Below are 23,607 nucleotides of genomic sequence, written 5' to 3'. Positions count from 1 at the left end.
GCATCTCCTGAGGGGAGCAGGGCAAGAGCTTTAGTGCTCCCTCTTATCAGCTGTCAGAGGCCCACTGAGCCTCAGTTCCCTCATCTGTAAAGAAGAGGAAGTAATGCCTGCCTTGCAGCATTACTGTGAGCAGTGCCCAGATCACGACTGCCCACTAGGTGCTGGAAATATGTGACTTCCCTTCCCTTTACTGCGAAAAGGGGGAAGCATTCTTCCCCAAAAGAATGAGACCCATGTGCTCCACGTACAGCCTTGTCAGTCACCCAAGGTCCTTTTTCTCCCCGAGAGGCCCAACTAGAATTACTTCCCAGACTTTGCTCTTCTCACGGCCAACTAAAGACCACAGTTCTGGGGAAAGGTTTCTGCTGCGGTGGGGCACGCGAGCTTCAGGGCCCTAGTGAGCGGGGTCACTACTACTGCCCTCTCGTGGCAATTTATCTGTATCTGCACACATTCCAAAAATCCTTCAGGGAAATAAATGCCTGATAACATACTACAATTCAATTAAAAAAATAATTTATTGCTACTCTGCTAGGCACTAAGGACACAAAGATAAAACACAGTTCTTGCCTTCTAAGAACGCACAGTTTAGAGAACGAAGCAAACTGTTAAAGAGATAGCTTGAATACAGCACAATGTGATGTTACAATCAAAACGATGAGTCCTGACTTCTGGTTCCAAACAAAATGGAGTGGATGCATTTATTCCTATTCTTCCTGCTAAGTAAAGCTAAAAAGCCCTGGACTTTCTACATAAACAAACATCAGAAGTCTCTGAAAGGTTGAGAAGAGGCAGACTGGCTGGGGATCTGGAGACTCAAGGAATGACATGGCAGTGAGGTTTTTTCCCTTTTATATCCCAAGTAGATACTGGAGAATGTGACAACCTAATACAACCAATGGATGCAGACGACAGAAACCCCAAGAAAAGTCTGCTCTCTCTAGTCAAAAGATCAGGAAAGGGGCAGACTAGCAAGACAGAAAACTTTTAGACAATAATCAATCCAGTCCAGCCAAACTCCAAGAAAAACTACAGCCCAGCCCCATCAGCAAAGGTTGAGTGGGGGCCCACACTTCCACCCTCGTGGGCATAATGAGGCCACCCCTTCTCCTGCCAGGGAAGGCCAAGTGGGGAGTCCGGGCTTCTATCCCGGCCCGGCTGTAATGAGGCCCCCCTCCTGCAGTGTCAGCCGAGGCCAGCTGGAGAACCTGGACTTCCACATCCATCAGGCAGAAGCAAGATGCCCTCCCTACCCCTGCTGGGGTGAGGTCAGAGGAGGCCTAGTGGAGAAAGAGGACTTTCACCGCCACCCAGCAGGGATGCAGCCCCACCCCCACACCACCCAGTGTCAGTGGAGGCCACAGGGGGCCAGGTGGAAGTGGCACGACATTTTTCAAGTGATGGAAAAAAAAGAACTGTCCACGCAGAAATCCATATCAGTGAAAATATCCTTCAGGAATAAAGGGAAAATTAAGACATTCTCAGATGAAGGAAAATTAAGGAATTTACCGCCAGCAGACTTACCCTAAGAGAATGGCTAGTAGAAGTTTTGAAACAGGAAGGAAATGATAAAAGAAGGCATCTTGAAACAATGGGAAGGAAGAAAGAACAATGGACAGAGTTTTAAAAAACGGGTAAATTCAATAAGCTTTCTTTCTCTTCTTGTTTTCTATATTATGTTTGATGGTTAAAGCAAAAATTATTACATTGTCTAATGTGGTTATCAATATTTGTAAAGGAAATATTTAAGACAATTATAAGGGAGGGAAGGTAAAAGGACTTAGAGGGAGGTAATATTTCTATAATTACTACATTACACTTCATCAATAGACTGTGGTAAGTTATACATATATAATGTAATACTTAGACAAAACACTAAAAAAATCTATACAAAGAAATACACTAAAAAATACAATTGATAAATCAAAATGGAATTTAAAAAAAATGTTTAACCCACAGGGAAGCAGGGGGGAAAAAAAGAAAACCAAAAAACAAAAAATAAAATGGCACACTTAAGCCCTAATAATCACTAATTACATTAAATGCAGATAGTCTAAACGCATCAATTAAAAGACAGAGATTGGCAGAATAGATTTTGTAAAATGACTCAATGAGATGTTACTTAAAGAAACTCACTTCAAATGTAATGACATAGGTAGGTCGCCAATAAAAACATGAAACAAGATACGCCATGCAAACATTAAAGAAAGCAAGAGGGGCCATAAGGAGAGCAGATAAAGTACCTTAGAGCAAAGAAAATCACCAGTTATAGAGAGGGCTATTACACAGTGACAAAAGAGTCAACCATCAAGAAGACATAATTCTAAACGTGTTTGTGTCAAACAACAGAGATTAGCCCTGAGCTAACTACTGCCAATCCTCCTCTTTTTGCTGAGGAAGACTGGCCCTGAGCTAACATCTGTGCCCATCTCCCTCTACTTTATACGTGGGATGCCTACCACAGCATGGTGTGCCACGCGGTGCCATGTCTGCACCCGGGATCCAAACTGGTGAACCTGGGGCCGCCAAAGCGGAACGTGTGCACTTAACTGGTGTGCCACTGGCCGGGTCCCCAGCCCCCTGGTCATTTTTAAATGTACAGTTCAGTAGTGTCAACCATATTCACCTTGTTGTGTAACAACTTCCCAACTCATTTTATGAGGCCAGTGTTACCTGATACCAAAGCCAGACATATATATTACAAGGAAAGAAAGCTATTGACCAACATTCCTCATGAATAGAGATGCAAAAATCTTTAAAATATTAGCAAATAGAATTCATCAATTTATAAAGAGAATTATAAACTATGACCAACTGAGACTTATTTCTGGTACGCAAGGCTGATTCAACATTAAAAAATCAGTCAATGTAATCCACCATATAAACAAACAAAAATCACATGATCATATCATTAGGTGCAGAAGCATTTGACAAAATTCAACACCCATTTATGATAAAAACTCTTAGAAAACAAGAGTAAAGGAGAAATTTTTCAACTTGACAGAGAACATCTACAAAACAGCTAACAAGATACTTAATGGCAAAAAGTTAAATGCCTTCCTTCTAAGATCAGAAACAGGGGCCAGCCCAGTGGCATAGTGGTTAAGTTTGCACACTCCACTTCGGCGGCCTGGGGTTCGCAGGTTTGGATCCTGGGCGCAGACCTAGCACTGTTCATCAAGCGACACTGTGGCAGCATCTCACATAAAAAAAGAGAGGAAGACTGGCACAGATGTTAGCTCAGGGCCAATCTTCCTCACCAAAAAAAGAAAAAACATGGGGCCAGCCTGGTGGCATAGTGGTTAAATTTTCACGCTCCACTTCAGTGGCCCGGGTTCATGGGTTCAGATCCCAGGCATGGACCTATACCACTCAACAAGTCATGCTGTGGTGGCATCCCACATACAAAAACAGAGGAAGACTTGCAATGGATGTTAGCTCAGCGCCAATCTTCCTCACCAAATAAGTAGGAGGACTCACTCCACATGATTTTAAAATTTATTATATGGCTACAGTAGTCAAGACTGTGTGGTATTGGAAGACGGACAGAAACACAGATCAATGGAACAGAATAAAGAAACCAAAATAGACCATACAAATATGCCCAATTGATTTTTTTTTTGTAGCTCACAGATTTTTTTTTACTATGATAAAATGTAGATAATATAAAATTCACCATTTAAAAAATTGTAGTAAAATATACATAATATAAAGTTTATCATTTTTAAGTGTCCAGTTCAGTGGCATTCAGGGCACTCACATTGTTGTGCAACCACCACCAGCCTTCATCTCCAGAACTTTCCTCGTCTTCCCAGACTGAACCACCGTACTCATTAAGCAGTAACTCCCACTCCCCCTCCCCCCACCCCCCGGCAACCACCATTCTGCTTTCTGTCTCTATGACTTTGACTGCTATAGGGACCTCGTGTCAGTGGAGCCATACAGTACACAGTCCCTTTGTGACTGGCTTATTTCACTTAGCATCACGTCTTCAAGGATTGGTTTTTTATAAGGGTGCCAAAGCAATTCGATGAAGAAAGGATAGTGCTTTCAACAAATGGTGCTGGACCATTTGAATATCCATAGACAAAAAAATGAACCTCGATCTATGATTATTTCAAAATAAAAAATGAAAAAAAACCATGTTATCAGCCAAACCATACTGATCTCACACAACGGGAAGAGGGACTGGGTGTGTGCAATAATCATTCCCACTTACGAGGGGAGAGAAGAGGAGGGGCACAGCACTTTGAGCCACAGTGATACCAAGATCTTGGTAGGAAGAGATTTGGAGCTCCCTTCAACTGAGGGTGATTTCTTCCCCTGATTAGGTCAGTTTCTGCTCCCTGGGCATAGCTATTCAGGCCAGACTCCTGGTTTTCCTTTCTCTTGCCTGACTTCACTTGTAGGTCCATAAGAGGTTACGGCTTTCTTGGGGTCTTACCATCTATTACACTCTATGTAAGATCCTGTAGGTCCGTACGTCATTATTTTCATCCAAACAAATACTATTTTTCTCAGTTCAAGCTTTGTGACTTTTTTGGTGCCAAACACACACATATACACACAGAGGCAATTTTTAAATCTATTTGATTGCATTGAGCTCCAAGTGTAATTAGACGTGTCCTCAATTCATTCTGGCTATTTTTTCTCTCTCTCATCTTGATTAAAATATCTTGAGCTTAGAGACAGCCCTGATGATGGCCTAGTGGTTAAAGTTCAGAGCTCTTACTGCTTCAGGGGCCCAGGTTCGGTTCCTGGATGCAGAACCACACAACTGGTCTGTGAGTAGCCATGCTGTGGCAGCAGCTCATATAGAAGAACCAGAAGGACTTACAACTAGGATATACAACCATGCACTGGGGCTTTAGGGGGAAAAAAAAGAGAAAAGAGGAAGATTGGCAACAGAGGTTAGCTCAAAGCGAATCATTCCTGCCAAATATACATACATATATATATGTATCGCCATATATCTATATATATATCTTGAGCTTATTAGTTGTGGCAAAAGCACACACTTTTTTTTTTTTTTAATTCTGGAACAGTTCAGCCAACTGAAAACAGGTGTAATCCAATTATTACTTTAAACCAAAAGTATGAAAGCCACAGCCCAGGTTAGATTTTTGCTTTCTTTCAATATGCTTTTTTTTTTTTTTCTGGTAGAAAGTCTATGCTGTTGGATTGTTCTTGAATTTTTCCAATAAAAAAAATGTAATGGGAACACAGAAACGGCTGTGTTCATTCTGTCTGGGGAACGCAGGAAGAGCAAGAAAGAAGGTACAGCCAGGCCCCTCAGCATGACCCAACGCTGTGAGCATGTTCCCCTGGCTGTCTTGCTCTCACTCTGCAACAGCCATTTCCAACCTTCTGTTTCCTCTGACTCCCACGCATTTATCTACCCCCGCACTCAGCCCTGCCTCCTTCCTCAGAAAAAGTTAAAACCATCAGATGAGAAACCCTCAGCTGTGAGCACCCAACAAGAGACCTGCCTTCTGCAGCTGCAGAGTCCTCTTACCACGGAGAGGCTGCCTCCTCCCACTTCAGGATAACAACCCCCTGTATTAAATCCTTGTTTCAAATACCTACAGTGGTCTCTGAGTTCTGCACTGAACCCATGACCCTTTTTACCAAGGCTCCCGGATCATCTGCAGTACCTGGATTTTAATCCCTTACAGCTCTGTCTATCCCCTAAACTGACCCCATCTCCCACTCTTTCTTGACCTCCCTATGGTGTCTTCTGGATGGCAGTGTACCATTAACAAACTCTCCTATGTCCTCAGCCTCTACCCTGAATATTCCCTTCTCCTCCGCCCTGTTGGAAACTGGCTAATCCCTGCAGACAGCACTTCCCCTGGAGCCTCCTCAAGTAAGGGCTACTGTCCCTGTCACACCCCTCATTCCACTTGGCCTGGAGGTGGGGGTGGCTGTCCTCCTTTCCCCTCCTCCATAAAGCCCCAGCCACTTTGAAATAATTTACATAAGACTACACCCTGTCTTCTTGTAACAGTCACCTGCAGATCTCTTCTTCATTCACTGAACATCTTGGCCACTGGCTTACTCTCTCTCTCCACCACTGCCCTGTCATCATTCTTGATAACTTCAGCATCTGTGTAAATGACCCATCTAACACCATACCTTTCAGTTGATCGTGACAGTCTCCTCCAATTTCCCAGCCTCCCTTGCAGCTATGGGTCGCCATGTGACCCATTTCAGTCCAATGAGACTGAAGTCAATATCTGAAGGTAGGAGTGGTTTCTGTGAAAGCTTAGCTTTCCTGCTGGGGGATATGCTCTCCTCTCTACCTTGAATACCAACGGGGCGTATGCAGCTTTCTTGTGATTATGAGCATGTGGAAAAAGCAGAAGCATGGCACACTTGTCAGTTCTGACATCATTCAACCAATGAACCCACACCAACACTACTGATATCCAATCTTCTTGCTATGTAAAGGGGAAAAAGTTCCATTTGTTTAAACTGTTGTGGTCAAATTTTCTGTCCTTGCAGCTGAAATAATTTCTAATCTACAACCTCTCCCTAGTGCACATCCTCAGACCCCTCACCCTTCTCTTTCACTAGTGGTTCTTGCCCAGCAACACCAAATCCTGGTGTGTCTGGGGCTGCTAGTTATTCCCCAATACCCATTCTCCTTTTTCCCTTTAGTAATAGAACCCTAAGGCTGTCACAGAGACCATGGTCTTCAGCATAAAGAGATCCTCCCAGAGACAGAGCCACTGCACAGCTGCAATCATCTCCCTCCCCTCCCTGTTTCTGTGTCATCAGATTTTCACTCACATTCTTCCCCTGGGCTGCCAAAGCGGAGTGCGCGAACTCAACCACTACCCACCACCCCAAGATTCTCATTCGCTTTTGATCATTCCCAACTATATACAAACATTGTAACGTATCTTTTAAAAAAAATTATATCAATTTTTTTGGTGAGGAAGATTGGCCATGAGCTAACATCTGTTGCCAGTCTTCCTCTGATTTTTTTTCTCCCCAAAGCCCGCCAGTGCATAATTGTATATCCTAGTTGCAGGTTCTTCTACTTCCTCTATGTGGGATGCTGCCTCAGCATGGCTTGATGAGCAGTGCTAGGTCTGTGCCCAGGATCCAAACCAGCAAACCCCTGGCCCCTGAATTGGAGTATGCAAACTTAACCACTTGGCCACAGGGCTGGACTCTGTAATGTATCTTAAAAAAAAAAAAAAAAAAAACTTTTTCTAAACTCCTCATCTCCCCTGGTTACCACACCTTATTTCTCTCCTTTACAACAATTTTGTTGGCCACTGAGAGATAGTGAAGTGGGTGTCATGGTTAGAGTGTTTTGTCAAAACTTGCAGAATGGGTGAAAGTGGTTTGAAAGTAAATGCCAGAGACAACAGTGGAGCACTCTTTTGAGAAATGTTCATTGCCAACACTCCTGATGGCAGAGAGAACGAAATCGTACAAAAAGATGGACACTGATGATTGATTGAAAAGCAATTCAGAAGAGTGAGATCCTGGATGTGAAGTCTTAGGAATACCTTAGCCAATTAATTTTGCTTATCTTCTCTTTTTCTTTCATACGTGCAAGAGTGATAAATGATTTTTGAAAAAATTATGTCTACAGAAATCTAAAGGAGCTCTTTCAAATATAAATCAAAACGTTCCAAGTGACTAGAAAGCATTGTGTTACTGCAATTGGCTGAATTTGTCTCTTTCAGTGTAACATAAAATAATGGGTATCTTACAATCTATGTATTGTTTTACAGCTGACAAACTACAAAAACCTAGTTAAATGTTTACCTTCTCTATGAAATCTCTGCAGAACACCACCCCATACATAGTGATTACTCAATAAACTAGCTATTGCTCTGATGATGATATTCTCCAGTGAGGGGATGGTGGGGCCAGTTTCTCAGTATTTAATTGGACAGTTCAGTGCCTTAGGCTTTTCTCTGGTAAGACACAAAAAAAATCAAAAACAGACATTTCCTATTTATCACTAATGCCCACAGTGTCACATTTCCTTTACCTGCCTGGTGCCTAAGGGCATCCAGATTTTCCACCTGTGATAAAATGCTTCTCACACTCTCCCCCTTCGCAGTCCAGTGTTAGGGTCGCATATCTGCCACACTAACTCACTGGGATGGTTTCTTCCTTTTGGCAATACTAAACATTCAGTTTATCGTTAGATTATCTCTAAAGCATTATGTATTGTTGCTTTTAATTCCCTCTAGGGTCAAATATTAAGGCTTATTCTTTCTTTACATCCATCTCTCACTGCCACTAAGAGCAGGCAGATAGGCAATAACTTTTCACTAAATAAAGGGTAGAAACAAGGGAGAGAAAGGGAAACAAATATCAAATGAATATTTAAGGGAGATTGTTGATCTGGGGAGATTATATAGCCAGATCTCTGTCATTGTTCTAAACAAAGATCTAACCAGTCAACTTCACTCTTAAAAAGTGTTCTGAGTCTTTCCTTATGAAGCTGATTTTTCAATCTAGGTTTCAGGCATTGTACCCTGGGAACTTACTTTTCGGATTCTGAATTTGATTCCATTCATGGCTCTGCTGTGTATGTAATCATGGAGAAGATTCTTAATTGCTCTGAGCCTCAGTTGCTTCTATTTGTAAAAGAAAGAGCTTAATAATAACTCTTAAGAAGTGAGCTTGGAGGATAAGGGAGCAAACTCCTGTCTCAGGGCCTTTGTACTTGCTGTTTCCTCTTCCTGGAACCCTCTTCTCAAAGACGTCCACAGGGCTCTCTCCCTTCCCTCCAAGTGTCTTTATTGAAATATCACCTCACTGAGGCTTCCTGACCATCCCACCTGAAACGGCACAGCCCCACCCACTCCTTACCCCCTTTTTCTGCTTAACTTTTCTCCTTAGCCCTTAATAAAAGATACCATATCTTTTACTTATTTATTTTATTATTTGGCTCCCCCTACTGGAATATAAGCTTCCTGAAGGGAGGGATATTTATCTATTTTGTTCCCTGTAATGACTATTTGTTGAATGAATGATAAACAACACAACAGGTGTGGACGTTTTTAACAAGTGCCAGACACATTAAGATTAACATGCTTTTTGCTCTAAAATGACCGTGGGTGGATCCAGAATGTTATTTATTTTATTCGTGGACAAACTACACAATATCAGCAGTGGTCTTTCTTGAAACAATTGGCTCAGAGAATCCCAAGATTGGAAGGAAATTTAAAGGTGGGCCACTGCTGGCTGGAGAGAGTTTAAATTCTTCTCTGCTTTTATCAACAATAACAGGAACTGCTCCCATCTAGTGTCACAAGCTTATGTACTGTTGAGGGTTCTTCTGTTTGCAACAAGGGGATTCCTTTTATTTATTAAGGATATTTCCCCTTAATGTAAAAGTAATATAGAAATGGAGAATTGTAGAAAATTTAGACAATTCATTAAAGTGTAAAGAAAATTATGATTAAACATCACAATCTCACCACCCAGACACAATCAAAGACGACTTCCAGTACACAGTATTATCTTGACATTAAAAAAATATACATATAGATAGAAAATTCGGAGATCTCACTGCATGTGCTGTTTTGCGCTCTTTTTTCCCCATCTAACATTACGTATAAAAACATTATTTTAAAAAGCTGCACGATGTTCCCCTCGGGGGTGTACCATACCTTATTAATCTTTCCCATTCAAGCTGTTTCCAATTTTTCTCAAGTCAAATAAACTCTATAACGTACATACGACTTTTATCTGGATCTCTGATTACCTTCTTCAGAGAAACTCCTATAAGTTACTGGGGCAAAGGGAGTTAACTTTTGATTTTTAATAATTGTTTCTTAAATGACAGAAAATCAAAGCCTTCACCATCAGATTTTACTCCACTGAAAGGCTGGGGTGGCTTCCAACCAGTTCGATTCAACCATCCCAAATTCCCTTCTGCCTGCAGCCCGCACTCACGGCTGCGCACAGTCGCCCAAACGCCAGCCTCCTTCCCAGAAGCGAAACTTCACGACACGCCTCCGAAGCACCATCTCTTTAAATTTTAAAACAAGGGCCCGGGCCAATGAATGTCAAGTTTCTCTCGGAGCTGACCGCCCCGCCCACAGTCACACCCTCCACCAATCAAGAAGGGGCTTGCTCCACCGCCCTTCCAATCAGCGTCAAGGATGGAAGTTGCCTACGTAACACACGTAAGGCAAGCGACCAATAGGAGCTGACCTTGGGAGTTGGCTCCGCCAATGGCAGCAGCTCTTGAAGAGCGCGGGAGCGTTTCGAGCAGGGCCCCTGAGGGGAGCAGTGAATGGCGCCGGCTCCCTGAAGCCCGGGCCTAGGGAAGGGCGGCGCGCGGCGCCATGGCCTGCTGTCACAACGTGCTGCTGCTGCTGGACACCGCGGGGGGGGCCGCGGGCCGGAGCCCGGGCCGGCGGGCCGCCCTGCGCCTCCTCACGCACCTGAGCTGCCGGTTCGGCCTGGCCAGGGTCCGCTGGACCTTCAAGTTCTTCGACTCGCAGGGGGCGCGGGGCCGACCGTCGCGCGCGTCTGACTTCCGCGAGCTGGGGGCGCGCTCCTGGGAGGACTTCGAGGCGGCGCTGGAGGCCAGGCTCGCAGCCGGCGCCCCCGGCGGCCACCTGCCGGGCCCAGCGCCCAGGGCCGCCCACACGCGCGGAGCCCTGACCGAGGCGCTGCTGGACTACCAGTGGGACCGGCCCGAGCTCTCGTCGCCCGCGAAGCCGGCGCTGCGCAGCCGCGGGAGGAGGCTGCTGGACGTGGAGGGCGAGGCCCGGGAGGCGGCGGGCGCGCTCGGGGGCTTCGCGCACGGGGTCTTCCTGCTGGCGCCCTGCCCGCACTCGCGGAGGGAGCTGCTGCAGTTCGTGGCCGGCAGCGAGGCCCAGGCGCAGCGCCCGCCGCCCGCCCCCGCGCAGGTCCTGGAGCAGCTGCTGCCCAGGAAGCTGCAGGAAGTCATGGGCGCCCGCAGGGTCACCCTGTACTGGGTGGACACCACCGAGCGGCCGCAGGTGGGTTGGCAGGGACCCCGAGCGGCGGCCCCAGACCCCCAGCGGGACCGGTGTGGGTCCCTTCAGAGGGAAGGGCCTGTGGTCGCGAGCAGACGGCACACGCTGAGATCCGCAGGGCCCGGTACCTGCAGAGTCCACGCGGGCAGGGGGCTCTCACCCAGGCTTGACTTGGCCTCTGCGCGGCCCCGGGCCAACATCCTGGAGCCGCCCCCTTTTGTCCTGCGCCGATCGGGGGCCTGGAATGCGGGGCTCCCCTTCTGTGCCGGCCTAACCCTCCCCATCCTGTAAGGCTTTGCCCAGGTGGCCACCACCCGTCCCCACCTCTGCGTCTCGTCCCCTCTGTGCCGCACGTCCCCCTTCCCCAGGATGTCCCAGCTGCGCGCATCTCTCGTCTTCCCTTTCGTCTCAGATACCTGGGCACCAGGTCTGACGTCTCTGCATCTCCTCCAGATGTGTACTGGACATGGTCCGTGTTGGGTAGATAATCGTTGACCTAATGAATCAATTCTTAGGTACCTCCAGTCCTAAAGGGCTGATTTGGGTTTTTCTTGAGACCATGCGGCCCCTGCTCCAGTTAAGTGCCGGGACAAGGATGTGTTTTTACCGTTTTCCTCCTGTCGCTCCATTTAGTCAACAGATACTCCTTGAGAAGCCACTACGTCGCGCGCCTACTGTGCGCTGTATCAGGTGCTGGGGATGTGGGGGTCAGCCCTCGTGGAGTGTACTTTTTAGGGGGTAAGGTAGATTAAACAGGTAAGATTGACAGAATGAACAGATAGGCAGATGTGTGATTTGGAAGGATGCTTCTTAGAGCCACGTAGGGGAAAGATTAGAGGCAGGACACAGACTTCAGAAGCTACAGTAAGAGTCCAGGCAAGAGATGACAAGGGCTTTGGCGGGAGCATGACGGGAGGACTGGGAAGACCTCTTTGGTCCCCATAGTCCCCTGGGGTGGGCACATCAGCGATGGTTCCATCATCCCCAGCTAGTGTTGTGTTTCGTTGTGTAGGACAGAATTATTTTTACTCATGTATCCTGGTTTTGTATTCCTTCTGACTCTAACATTTTATGATTTATCCCCAGCGACTTGCATCACTTCTATTCCTTGACGAAAAAATAGGATCCAAGTGCTCTTTTCACTAAGTGGACACTTTCTTGAAGGCATATTATGTAGTAAATATATTCTTGGGCTGTAGAGTAATGGGGTGCTGGCATTACTTGTGATTGGGTTAAGAAATACGCTCATTGTGTGGTTTGATCCTTTAATGTAGGTACCAGCTTTCCTTTCTCCTGATTTCCCTTAGCTTCACTTATGAGTGCCTCCTTTACAGTAACCTGAGGTTCTTTGTAATTTTTATTCTAGTTGTGGGAGTCCCCAGACCACCTTGGGTACTGGACAATGTGTGAACTGCTCCACCACGTAGGAGGCACCATCTTGCCGGCCGACACTTTCAGCCAGGATGTCACTAAAGCTGGGGAGACACTGCCCAGCAGCAAAAGAAAGCTGTTGTGTGCGCCTCTCCTCTCTTCCTGGATTTCAGCTCTGCCAGCTGACTCCACTTTAAACTGTTTGCTCTATAATTCTCCTGAGTATGAAGCTTCATTTCCATCGATGGAAGGAACGTTATTTCTCCCTGTCGAAGGTAGGAAAATAATATTTTGGGGAGTTTTTGGGTCATAGGTACATTCATTTCTTCAAGGTAGGCCCATGCTTTTTTTTTTTTTTTTTTTGAGGAAGATTAGCCCTGACCTAACATCTGCTGCCGGTCCTCCTCTTTTTGCTGAGGAAGGCTGGCCCTGAGCTAACATCCATGCCCATCTTCCTCTACTTTCTATGTGGGACGCCTACCACAGCATGGCTTGCTAAGTGGTGCCATGTCTGCACCCAGGATCTGATCCAGCGAACCCCGGGCTGCTGAGAAGCGGAACGTGTGCACTTAACCACTGTGCCACTGGGTCGGCCTCAGACCCATGCTTTTAACTTCTTTAGAATTTCCAGCAGCCTAGGCACTCAATTAATGCTTGTAATTGAAAGAATTAAAAGATGTCTAGGGCTAGCCGGGTGGCATAGTGGTTAAGTTCACGTGCCCCGCTTCAGTGGCCCAGGGTTCCTGAGTTCAGATCCCAGGTGCAGACGTACACCACTCATGAAGCCATGCTGCAGCAGTGACCCATATACAAAATAGAGGAAGATTGGCACAGATGTTAGCTCAGGGCCAATCTTCCTCACCAAGAAAAAAATGTCTAAGCAAAATCAGAAATACCACAAGAAAGGATTGAACTCTGGTGCACAACTGCCAGCCATATAAAAAGAACAAGTGAATGATTTTAGAGACTTTCCTAAGTGTTTGAAAAGAAGGATAGTTTTGTTCAAGTGCCTCAGCTAATAAGATTTCGTTGCCTCACAGAAGAGATTAATACACTGAAGACCACAGAGAAACAATGATTGACTAAGAGAAGAAATAAGAAATTAGTCAACAGAAGCTGAAAATGGTGCTTGTTACTGGGAAGAGCCAGCATGTTGGAACCTTCATAAATTTGCTTTACCATGTGATTCACCATATAATGAATCTCATTTCTGAGCACATTATATACTCCTACGGAAGTAATAACTATGTAGGGATTTATGCATAAAACTATGTTATACATTATGTGCAGTTTAAGGACATTTCAAGAGTAGTTTTTTTTAAGCAGTTTCATTATACACAGTCTTTAGAGTTTAACCTCCTCAGAAGACACAATGCACTGTATTTTATGGATTTGAGAACCAGAGTCTTCTTTTTTGTAAGGAGTGAGTGTTGCTTGAATACTTATTTCTAAGTCATGATTATTGAGAACTTCTGACATTGAGTCACGCCCTTGTAATTCCGTTCATATACAGCTTTTCCCGTAGAACGGAGTGAACTTGCTGGGCTAGCCTGTTGGCCATAGAAAGAGGTGAGAGCTAAGTGACAGCACTAGCACCTCAATGGACAATTTAATCTTTTCTTGTTAGTGTTAAATCTATTTTTGATAACTATTTCTTATATTAGAACTTTAATATTCTCTATTTCTAATAGGCAAAGAGATTCAAGAAACATGGGCAGTCATCCTAGAGCCCTTGGCCATGCATCAGAGACATTTTCAGAAACCAGTCAGAATTTTTCTAAAAGGCACAGTGGCCCACTGGTTTCTCCCAATGAGCAGCACCGTGGGCACTGATAGCTGGATGCTGCACAGTCTGGAGGACAGATCAGCTCAGAGGGTGTTATTTCAGCAGCTGGTGAGCAGGCTGGCTGCTGATGAGTTATACCTGGTAGGTATCGTCTACGTGCTAAGTTATTCTTGTCCAATAACACACTGGTAAAGCGAAATAAGTGCGCTTATGAAATGCCAAGCACTGCCCTACATGCTACAGGCATACCTTGTTTGATTGCATTTCACTTTATTGCGCTCACAGAAATTGCATTTTTTACAAGACCCTCCACCAGCAAAAAGATTATGACTCGCTGAAGGCTCAGCAGATGGTTGGCATTTTTTAAGCAATAATGTATTTTTTTAATTAAAATATGTACTTTTTTAAAGATATAATGCTATTGCACACTTAAGAGACTACAGTACAGTGTAAACAAAACTTTTATATGCACTAGGAAACCCAAAAATTCATGAGACTCGCTTTATTGTGATAGTTGCTTTATTGCAGTGGTCTGGAACTGAACCCTCAATGTCCCTGAGGTATGCCTGTGTAGTCTCAGTGAAACTAATATGTTTTTGCAGATAACATTGTCTTCATCATAGCATCGTGACAGCAATGCTCATTAGTGAAAAAACAGTTTATGAAATTGCATGTATCTTGAATCCAATTAAGTTAAATTATATTCACATAGGAAAAAACGCAGGGGGGCAAATGGAATGATTATGTTTGGGTGGTGAAGGGATGGGTGATTTCTCATTATTTTTTAAATGTCCTATTGTGTCTTCTGAAAGGAAACGCACAGATAACCCGGATTTGATTTAAAGGTGAGGGTTATTTTTAAACTTCCAGCACATTGCTCACCTTACTTTGTCTTGTGCCTTTGTAACTGCAAAAGGTGTCTATGTTCTGGATCCCATCGCAAAACGTTCTAGAGAAAAACTGGGTAGTCATCTGAACAGAAATTATTGTAAGAGTTGTTGCTCTGATGGAAAGAGCGCTGGGCCGGGGTATCAGGTGTTCTGGATTAGGTCTCAGCTCTGCTGCCCACTGTGTGATCTGGGTACAGTCATGCGTCGCTTAATGATGGGCATACGTTCTGAGAAATGCATCGTTAGGCAATTTTGTCATTGTGCAAACATCATAGAGTGCACTTATCCAAACCCAGCTGCTCTAGCCTACTGCACACCTAGGCTCCATGGTACTAATCTTATGGGACCACCGTTGTGTGTGCAGTCCGTCATTGACCAACATGTTGTTATGCAGCGCATGACTAAACCTCTTACGTGGTGGTGTTGCCTCATGGTTAACACCATGGGTTTTGAAGTCAGACACATTGGGCTTCTGCATCTTACTAACTGGGTGACCTTAAACAGGTTACTTATTCCTCAGCCTCAATTCCCCCTCTGTAGAATGGGGATAATAATCATTTTTCCCTCAGAGTGGTGGTGAGGGTTCAGTGAGTTATAATAAGCACATAATAAGTACTTAGTAAATATTCTTGGTAACCTTAGGTTTTTCTTATTTGTAAATTAAGGGATTAGGACTATATGATCAGTAAATTCAATTCTAGCCCTAATACCCATCAAGTCTGTCTTTTCCACAGTTTTCTCTTTTATATTAATAATTGTTAGGTAAACTGTCATTCTGTCTTTTTACTAAGCTACGTTCTCCTTTAGGCATATGACAACGCTATTCTCAACTAATTAGAACTTCTTCTCTAGGTTGCCAGTGTGGACCCTGGTGAAGGCTGGTCCCCCATCACTGGAGTTATTTCCCCCCTCTCTACCAATGCTGCAATTCTCACTGTGTTCCGCACAGAGGAGGCTGAATTTCAAAGACATTTTCTCCAAACAGTTGTGGCAGAGAGCCCCCAGGACACAGCTTCCTTTTTTTCTGATGTGGTGGATGGAGTATTCAGTCAGATTCACAATTCACTTGGAGATCCTGCTACTTCTGGTAAGCTTCTGAATCAATAACTAACATAGACTGGACGGAGGTTTACAGTCTCTTCTGGCATCAGAACTTTTTTCTCACTGTGCTCTTAGTAGAACCCCAGTATGTTATAAAACAGATAAAAGCAAGATACAATACTTCAGGCAGTTTAAATCATCGTTATTTATAGAAGTCTTTAAGCACTTCTGAGGAAACCAAAGCTTCTGTGAAACCAATTTGAAATTAAAGTCATAAGATGAAACCTGGTTTGTTTTTTTGGAGGAAGATTAGTCCTGAGCTAACATCTGCTGCCTAGCCTACTCTTTTTTTTTTGCTGAGGAAGACTGGCCCTGAGCTAACATCTGTGCCCATCTTCCTCTACTTTGTGTGTGGGACGCCTGCCACGACATGGCTTGACAAGCGGTGTTGTAGGTCTGTACCTGGGATCCAAACCAGTGAATCCTGGGCCACTGAAGCGGAATGTGCGAACCTAACCACTGTGCCCCAGGCTGGCCCTTGAAACCTGGTTTTTAATATATTTAATAAAGACTGTGTGTAAAACTGTCATGATTTTTTATACCTTCTGATTTGTTGTATTGTTACTAATATAATACAAACCTTATTTATGCTAGGTGGATATAAATGTAATCAATTTGATGTTTCTTCCATTCATTCATTTATTCAACAGATTTATTGAGGGCCTGCTATATGTCAGGCCCTCTTCTAGGTCCTGGGAATACATCAGAGAACAAAATAGACAAAGGTCTCTGTTCTCGTGAGCCTGTCATCTAGTCAGGGGAGATAAGACAATAAACTAAATAAGGAAATTATATAGTATATTTGAAAGTGAGAAGTGCTATGGTAATAAAGCAGGAGGGAATGGAGAGTGTTAAGGAGTGGGAGGGTGCAATTTTAAATAGGCCTTGTTGAAAAAGTAACATTTGAGCAAAGGCTTGAAGGTAGTGATGGGGAGAGAACATTCCTGGTAGAGGCACCAGCGAGTGCCAAGGCTCTGGGAAGGTGTGTGTCTGGTGTGGTTGAGGAACAGCGAGGAAGCCTGTGTTTACGTTTTTGGAGTAGTATTTTTCATAGATGACATAGCCCGGTTGGAGCTGGTGGTGCAGATGAAGGAATGTTGTTAATGGTGCCACTTTGTATGTCCTTTGGAAGAATGTCAGTCCAAGGGAGGAGCAGGTGCTTGGACTCTCTGCCTTGGTTCTAATGCCTCTTTTCCTTTCCTTCCTCTCCCGTCTGTGCTCCTTTGTCCCTCTAGCTCCTCCTGTTCCGGAGTGGGCCCAGCAGGAGCTCAGCCAAACCGCTCCCTGGAGTGTGGCTGTCATGGAGAAGTGGTTTTCTTATTCTAACCTTAGTGGCGCCAGTTCAAATTTGATGGAGTCATTTTGGTAAGACTTATTTCTCTAGATAGTTTATTGAAATCAGCTTTCAGTTATCTGCATGTGTTGTTTTTTCTTTTAAAGATTGGCATCTGTGCTAACATCTGTTGCCAATCTTTTTTTTCCTTCTTCTCCCCAAAGCCCCCCAGTACATAGTTGTATGTTCTAGTTGTGAGTACTTCTGGTTGTGCTGTGTGGGACGCCGCCTAAGCATGGCTTCTTGAGCGGTGCCTTGTCCGCGCCCAGGATCTGAACCAGCGAAACCCTGGGCCGCTGAAGCAGAGCACACGAACTTAACTACTCAGCCATGGGACGGCCCCTGTTTTTTTGAGGAAGATTAGCCCTGAGCTAACTACTGCCAATCTTCCTCTTTTTGCTCAGGAAGACTGGCCCTGAGCTAACATCCATGCCCATCTTCCTCTACTTTATACATGGGACGCCCGCCACAGCATGGCTTTTGCCAAGCGGTGCCATGTCCTCACCTGGGATCCAAACTGGCGAACCCTGGGCCACCAAGAAGCAGAACGTGCGAACTTAACCACTGCACCACCGGGCCGGACCCTGTTTTTCTCTTTTAACAGACCATATTTTCTAGGTACAGTCGATTAATACTAAAAACTAAGTACAAATGGAGAGTATTATTTAATGGGTATGGAGTTTCAGTCTTAGAAGATAAAAAGAGTTCTGGAGATGGATGGAGGTGATGGTGGCACATTATGAATATACTTAATACCACTGAACTATGTACTTAAAAGTAGTTAAGGTGATAAATTGATGTTATGTTTATTTTGCCACAAGAAAAAAATTGGAAGAAATTAATTAACAAAAAGAAAATGCTCTCATATTATGGATGTCAGACGCTATTTAGTATTCAACTCAGTAAAAAGGAAAAATAGCAAACTTGCATAATACAGCAATAAATGGTGGTGTGACAATTGGCTATCCAGAAGAAAAAAGATAGAGATTAGATTTCTACTTTATAGCATACACAATGATAAATTCCTAATAAATTAACAATCCGAATGTGAAAAACAAAACTTCAAAATTGTAAGAAGGAAAACAAGAGGAGATGAGGCTAGGAATGGATTTCTTAAATAAGGCATAAAAAATTCAAACCATGAAGGAACATCTATGACTATAATGAATTTTAGAATTTCTGAATGGTGAAAAAGACTATCTTAGACTCAGGTAGCTGTAATCTGTGCAACCAACAAAGGATTAGTGTCCAAGTTAGCACAGTGCTCCTAAAAATCAATTTAAAAAAAGACAAGTCATCCAATAGAAAACTGGGCAAAGAATGTGAATGAGCAATTCACATGAGGAAATTCAACAGAGCAGTAATTTGGAAAGATACTTAGTTCAGGCAAATGGAAATTAAAACCACAATAAGAGGGGCCGGCCCTGTGGCCAAGTGGTTAAGTTCGCATGCTCCACTTCAGCAGCCTGGGGTTTCTTTCATCAGTTTGGATCCTGGGCATGGACATGGCACCACTCATCAAGCCATGCTGAGGTGGCGTCCCACATAGCACAGCCAGAAGGACCTACAACTAGAATGTACAACCGTGTACTGGGGGGCTTTGGGGAGAAGGAAAAAAAAAAAGATTGGCAACAGATGTTAACTCAGGTGCCAATCTTAAAAACAAAACACACAATAAGAATAACCCACAAGATTCTGTTTTATACCCATTGGATTGTCAGAAACTAGCAAATCTGATAATTGAATTTAGGGAAATGAAAACACTTCGGATGATAGAAGTGTAAATAGTTACAACCATTTTAGAGAACAATTTGTATTCCTAGTAAAGCAGAAACTTTACATGCTCTTTATGACACCCAGCAATTCCACTTCTAGTGTCTATTAAATAAATTTTTGCACAAACACAAGGAGAACTATACTAGAATGTTCATAGCCAGTCATTTACAGTGAAAAAGTGGAAAGAAGTAGATACCCCTCAGCAGGGAAATGGATAAATTAACGGTGGTATAGTTATACAATAGAATATTGTATATAGATTAAACTCGGTATACATTCAGTAAAGCTGAATAAACGAGTATTTATATGCACATGAAAATATGTTGAGTACAAACAGAAAATTGCGAAAAGATGGTATTGTATGATATTTATGTAAAATTTACAACGTATAAGATAGTAATTGATGTTAGTTTCGTTACGTATGTATGTCTCTATAAATAAAATACACACAAACCTAAGAATACCTCTGGGAGGAAGGGATGAGAAAAGATTAGGTGGGGCTTTCTCTGTGTCTATAATGCTTAATTTCGTTAAAAAAAAGATCTGAAGCAGACATGGCAAACTGTCAACAAGTATTTAATCTTGGTGGGAGGTACATACTTGTCTATTTAATAATGCTTTCTCTAATATTCTGTGTATTCGAAAGGTTCGTAAGTTTTTTTTAAAATGGCAAGCCCTCCACCTGTTAAAGGACACACTAGCACATTTAGGGAAAATTAGTCTGCTTCAGACCTGCTGCATGTGTGACCCTGACAGCCCCAGCAGATTCAAGTAACGTCACCATAACTTTCTCCCACTTTTAAATCATATATCAGATAATGGGAGAGAGTGAAATACAAATAATACATTTTGAAAGTTGTGCCATTTTTGTAATTACCTTAGTGACTGACATTTAGCTCTAGGTAGAAAAGCATTTAATGACTAATGTCCCCCTGCCCCATTTCCTCCTCTTCCCGTCAATCCCAAATTAGTTTGCTACAATGTGAAAGAATTATTCAGAAGTCCTTGTGATACTTACTACACTGTATTACATCATTTTTGCATATCATTTTGTTAAAATATATAGACACTGAGTGAAAAACAACTGTGGAAGCCCAGTAGTGAAATAGTTGCTGTAATTAGGCAAGTACCCTAGGACATGAAGAATCTTTTTAATAAAAGTCAACACTGTATGTAATGATTAGTAGTTTTTTGAACAGGTAGCTTCTGTCTCTGAGTTTTTTCAAATTATAAATGAGAGGAAAAACATTTTCCTTCCTGAGTAAATATATATGTATATTTTTGGGGGTGAGGAAGATTGGCCCTGAGATAACATCCCTTGCCAGTCTTTCTCTTTTTGCCTGAGGAAGATTGTCACTGAACGAACATCTATGCCGATCTTCCTCTCTTTTCTGTGTGGGACGCCACCACAGCACGGCTTGATGAGTGGTGTGTGGGTCTGCCTGGGATCCCAGCCCGTGAGCTCTGGGGCAGAAGGGGAACGTGTGTGAACTTAACCACTACGCAACCCGGCTGCCCTGAGAAAACATATTTTTAAAGGCATCTTGTGGGTACATCTTTTGATTAGCTTTTAAAAGGATAATGAATTTTGTTTGTTTTAAAGCATTTTGAAAAATCAGAATTTCATCTTTATACTAGACATCTTGACTTGTTCACAGGTTACTACAGGCTGCCTCGTCTAATAAGGAAGAGTCTTCCAAAACTGAAAGTGAATTAACACGTTGCCTCTCCGAGCTCTACCAGACAAAGTCTCGTGAAGAATCCACTGTGTCCAATCAGGACGAGAGCAAAAAGAAACGTATGCACATGGAAATGCTGTGTCTTAAGGCAGTCTTTTGAGACTGTATGTTTTAAAAGATTGGCATGCCCTAAAATGAGCTTGAAATGGTAACTGAATAAAGAAGGACAAATTCTTATATTTCAGATGTGAAAATAACTACATCATTACAAACTGATAAAAAAAATCACCTACAATCCTACCTTCTTAATGAATGAACCATTTTCATCTTTAGTTATAAATTTAAATACAGCTTTGTTTGCTGCTTAAAAATATTTATTCATCTGCTACCTTGCTTTTTTAGTTACTATTCCACCTCATCGCTTAACAAAATTTACAAAATTCTTACTTTGTTGAACATTTAGATTGTTTTCAGTTTTTAGCATTGTAAATAATACATCATGCATATGATTTATTCTCTGAGTGATTTCCTTAGCGTAAGTTTCCAGGAGCAAGTTACCATATCAAAAAGTGCAAAAAAGTAGTTCTTAATGCAGACTGCTGAATTGTCTTTCAGAAGAGTTATATGACAACTCTGACATTGGGAACACCAAAATGAGTCTGTTTGGCATTTGTCTTATGTAAAAATCATCTAATAACATTGACATGTTTAGTTCCTAGATTTCAGTTAAAAGAAGAGCTCTCTTTCTACCCTTGTTGTAGGTAGAAGGAGAGTTAACTGCCTAATTCAGCTCATTCTGAAGGATATACTTCTTTTCACTATTCTTTCACAGAATATTGTATTTGAGTTAAAGTAGTTCTTGAGTCTATAGAAGTAAAAGTTGTTTTACGTTTCTTCCCATGTCATTTTGATAGGAGGCGTCCCTCGTACTCCAGTGAGACAGAAGATGAACACCATGTGCCGTTCCTTAAAGATGCTGAATGTTGCGAGGCTGAACGTGAAGGCTCAGAAGTTACATCCAGATGGCAGTCCAGACGCAGCTGGGGAGAAAGGGATCCAAAAGACAGCTGGGGGAAGAACAGCAGACAAATTGGAAAACAGAGGAAGGACACTAAGAAGTTCCAAACCTAAAGGTATTCCTCAATTCCATAGCATTTTGGTGTCTAATTCTATGTTTACTCTTTTATACCCTCATATTTTTATAAATTTTAATCATATCCCTCAATGAACACTTATTGAATATCTGCATGCCCAAAAGTATGTTATGGGGAATACAATAAAAAGAAGATAATGTCCTCTTCTTAGATTTATGATCCAGCAACAAAGATAACAATAAGAACACATATATATTGATACATATGTAATATATATAATGAACTAAAAAACTAATACATAAGAGAGCCAAGAGTCTAAAAGAGAAATTACTTGCTCATTTGGGAGTTAAAAACATACTAAGCATCACAAAAGAGGTCAGTCTTGGGCTGGAAGAGGCTGGGGAGACTTCTAAGGAGCCAGTCAGTGGAGCCCAGGTTAGACTCTGAAGAATGAGCCTAGTTTATATATGTGGAAGATAAACAAACACGTGGACCAAGAGAACAGATTAGTGGTTACCAGAGAGGAAGGGGGTTGGGGGATGGGTGAAAGGGGTAAAGGGGCACATATGTATGATGATGGATAAAAATTGGACTATTGGTGGTGGGCACAATGCAATCTGTGCAGAAACTGATAAAATGTAGACCTGAAATTCACAATGTTATAAACTGTTATGACCTCAATAAAATAACAAATAAATAAATAAATTCAAACCTGGCCTAAAAAAAAAAGAATGAGCAGAGTCCAGATGGCAGAAAGGTAAAACAGTGTGCTAGATGGGGGACTGGCATAAGCAAAGTCACAAAGAGGAGGGGCCAGGGCTTGGCCGTAGGATGAGTGGTTAAAGAAGTTTTATGCATTTATGAATAAAGGGGAAGTGTTTGTGAGTAATCTAGGGTGAGGTTATTGAGATCTTTCAAAGTTGGGCAGAATTATTTCATCCAGTAGCTTTTATTTTCCTATTTGTTCTCTTTTCTTTTTTGAAAATAGATTGAATTACAGTAAGTCTCTTATTTTGGGGGTACATTCTTAGCTCACACTGACAGTGCCAGTCCTATGGGATGACTGGTGACAATGGGTTATGAACTTTGGGCAAAAGTTGCATGATGTCATCTTTGAGTTCCTTTAAAAATTCTAGAGTGAAAGTTTTCTGCTCCTTTAACGATTTTTTTCCTGTGGAGTACTAGATCCATAGATGATAATCAGTTTGAGTGAGACAGCATCTTTAATGAGCTAGTAAAGGTAGAAGAATGTGGATGATACATCTAAGAGAGAGCAAAAATAACAGTATGTACTCAAGACGATGCGATATTAACAGTTTCGGGACTAGATTATTTCCAGAAATGTTCCTGCACAACAATGGTAAATTGATTTTTGACAAAGTTGCTCCAGTAGTTCAATGGGAAAAGGATAATCTTTTCAACAAATGGTGCTGGAACAACTGGACAAAAAATGGAAAAAAATGAACCTCGACCGTATACCTCTTAATAGTAATTGAAATTCTGCTCTATTTTTTCATTTCTTTGTTTTTAAAGATTGGCACCTGAGCTAATATCTGTTACTAATCTCTGTTTTTTCCTTCTCCCCAAAG

At 42.7% G+C, this 23,607-nt stretch overlaps 1 protein-coding gene across 1 annotated transcript in view; it reads left to right on the top strand.

Annotated features, from left to right (window-relative positions):
* Positions 1-10,238: 10,238 nt before the first annotated feature.
* TICRR (TOPBP1 interacting checkpoint and replication regulator) overlaps positions 10,239-23,607 on the top strand; it is a 37,128-nt gene continuing 23,759 nt past the window's right edge. The window contains exons 1-7 of the mRNA XM_023650046.2: positions 10,239-10,991; positions 12,355-12,634; positions 14,051-14,286; positions 15,888-16,122; positions 17,372-17,501; positions 20,904-21,043; positions 21,839-22,057. Coding sequence (XP_023505814.1) covers positions 10,329-10,991; positions 12,355-12,634; positions 14,051-14,286; positions 15,888-16,122; positions 17,372-17,501; positions 20,904-21,043; positions 21,839-22,057 — 1,903 coding nt within the window. The 5' untranslated portion in view covers positions 10,239-10,328. The remainder of the gene's footprint in view (positions 10,992-12,354; positions 12,635-14,050; positions 14,287-15,887; positions 16,123-17,371; positions 17,502-20,903; positions 21,044-21,838; positions 22,058-23,607) is intronic.

The sequence above is a fragment of the Equus caballus genome, chromosome 1, assembly GCF_041296265.1.
Source record: "Equus caballus isolate H_3958 breed thoroughbred chromosome 1, TB-T2T, whole genome shotgun sequence".
NCBI lineage: Eukaryota > Metazoa > Chordata > Mammalia > Perissodactyla > Equidae > Equus > Equus caballus.
This window is presented reverse-complemented; position numbering and strand designations above follow the sequence as displayed.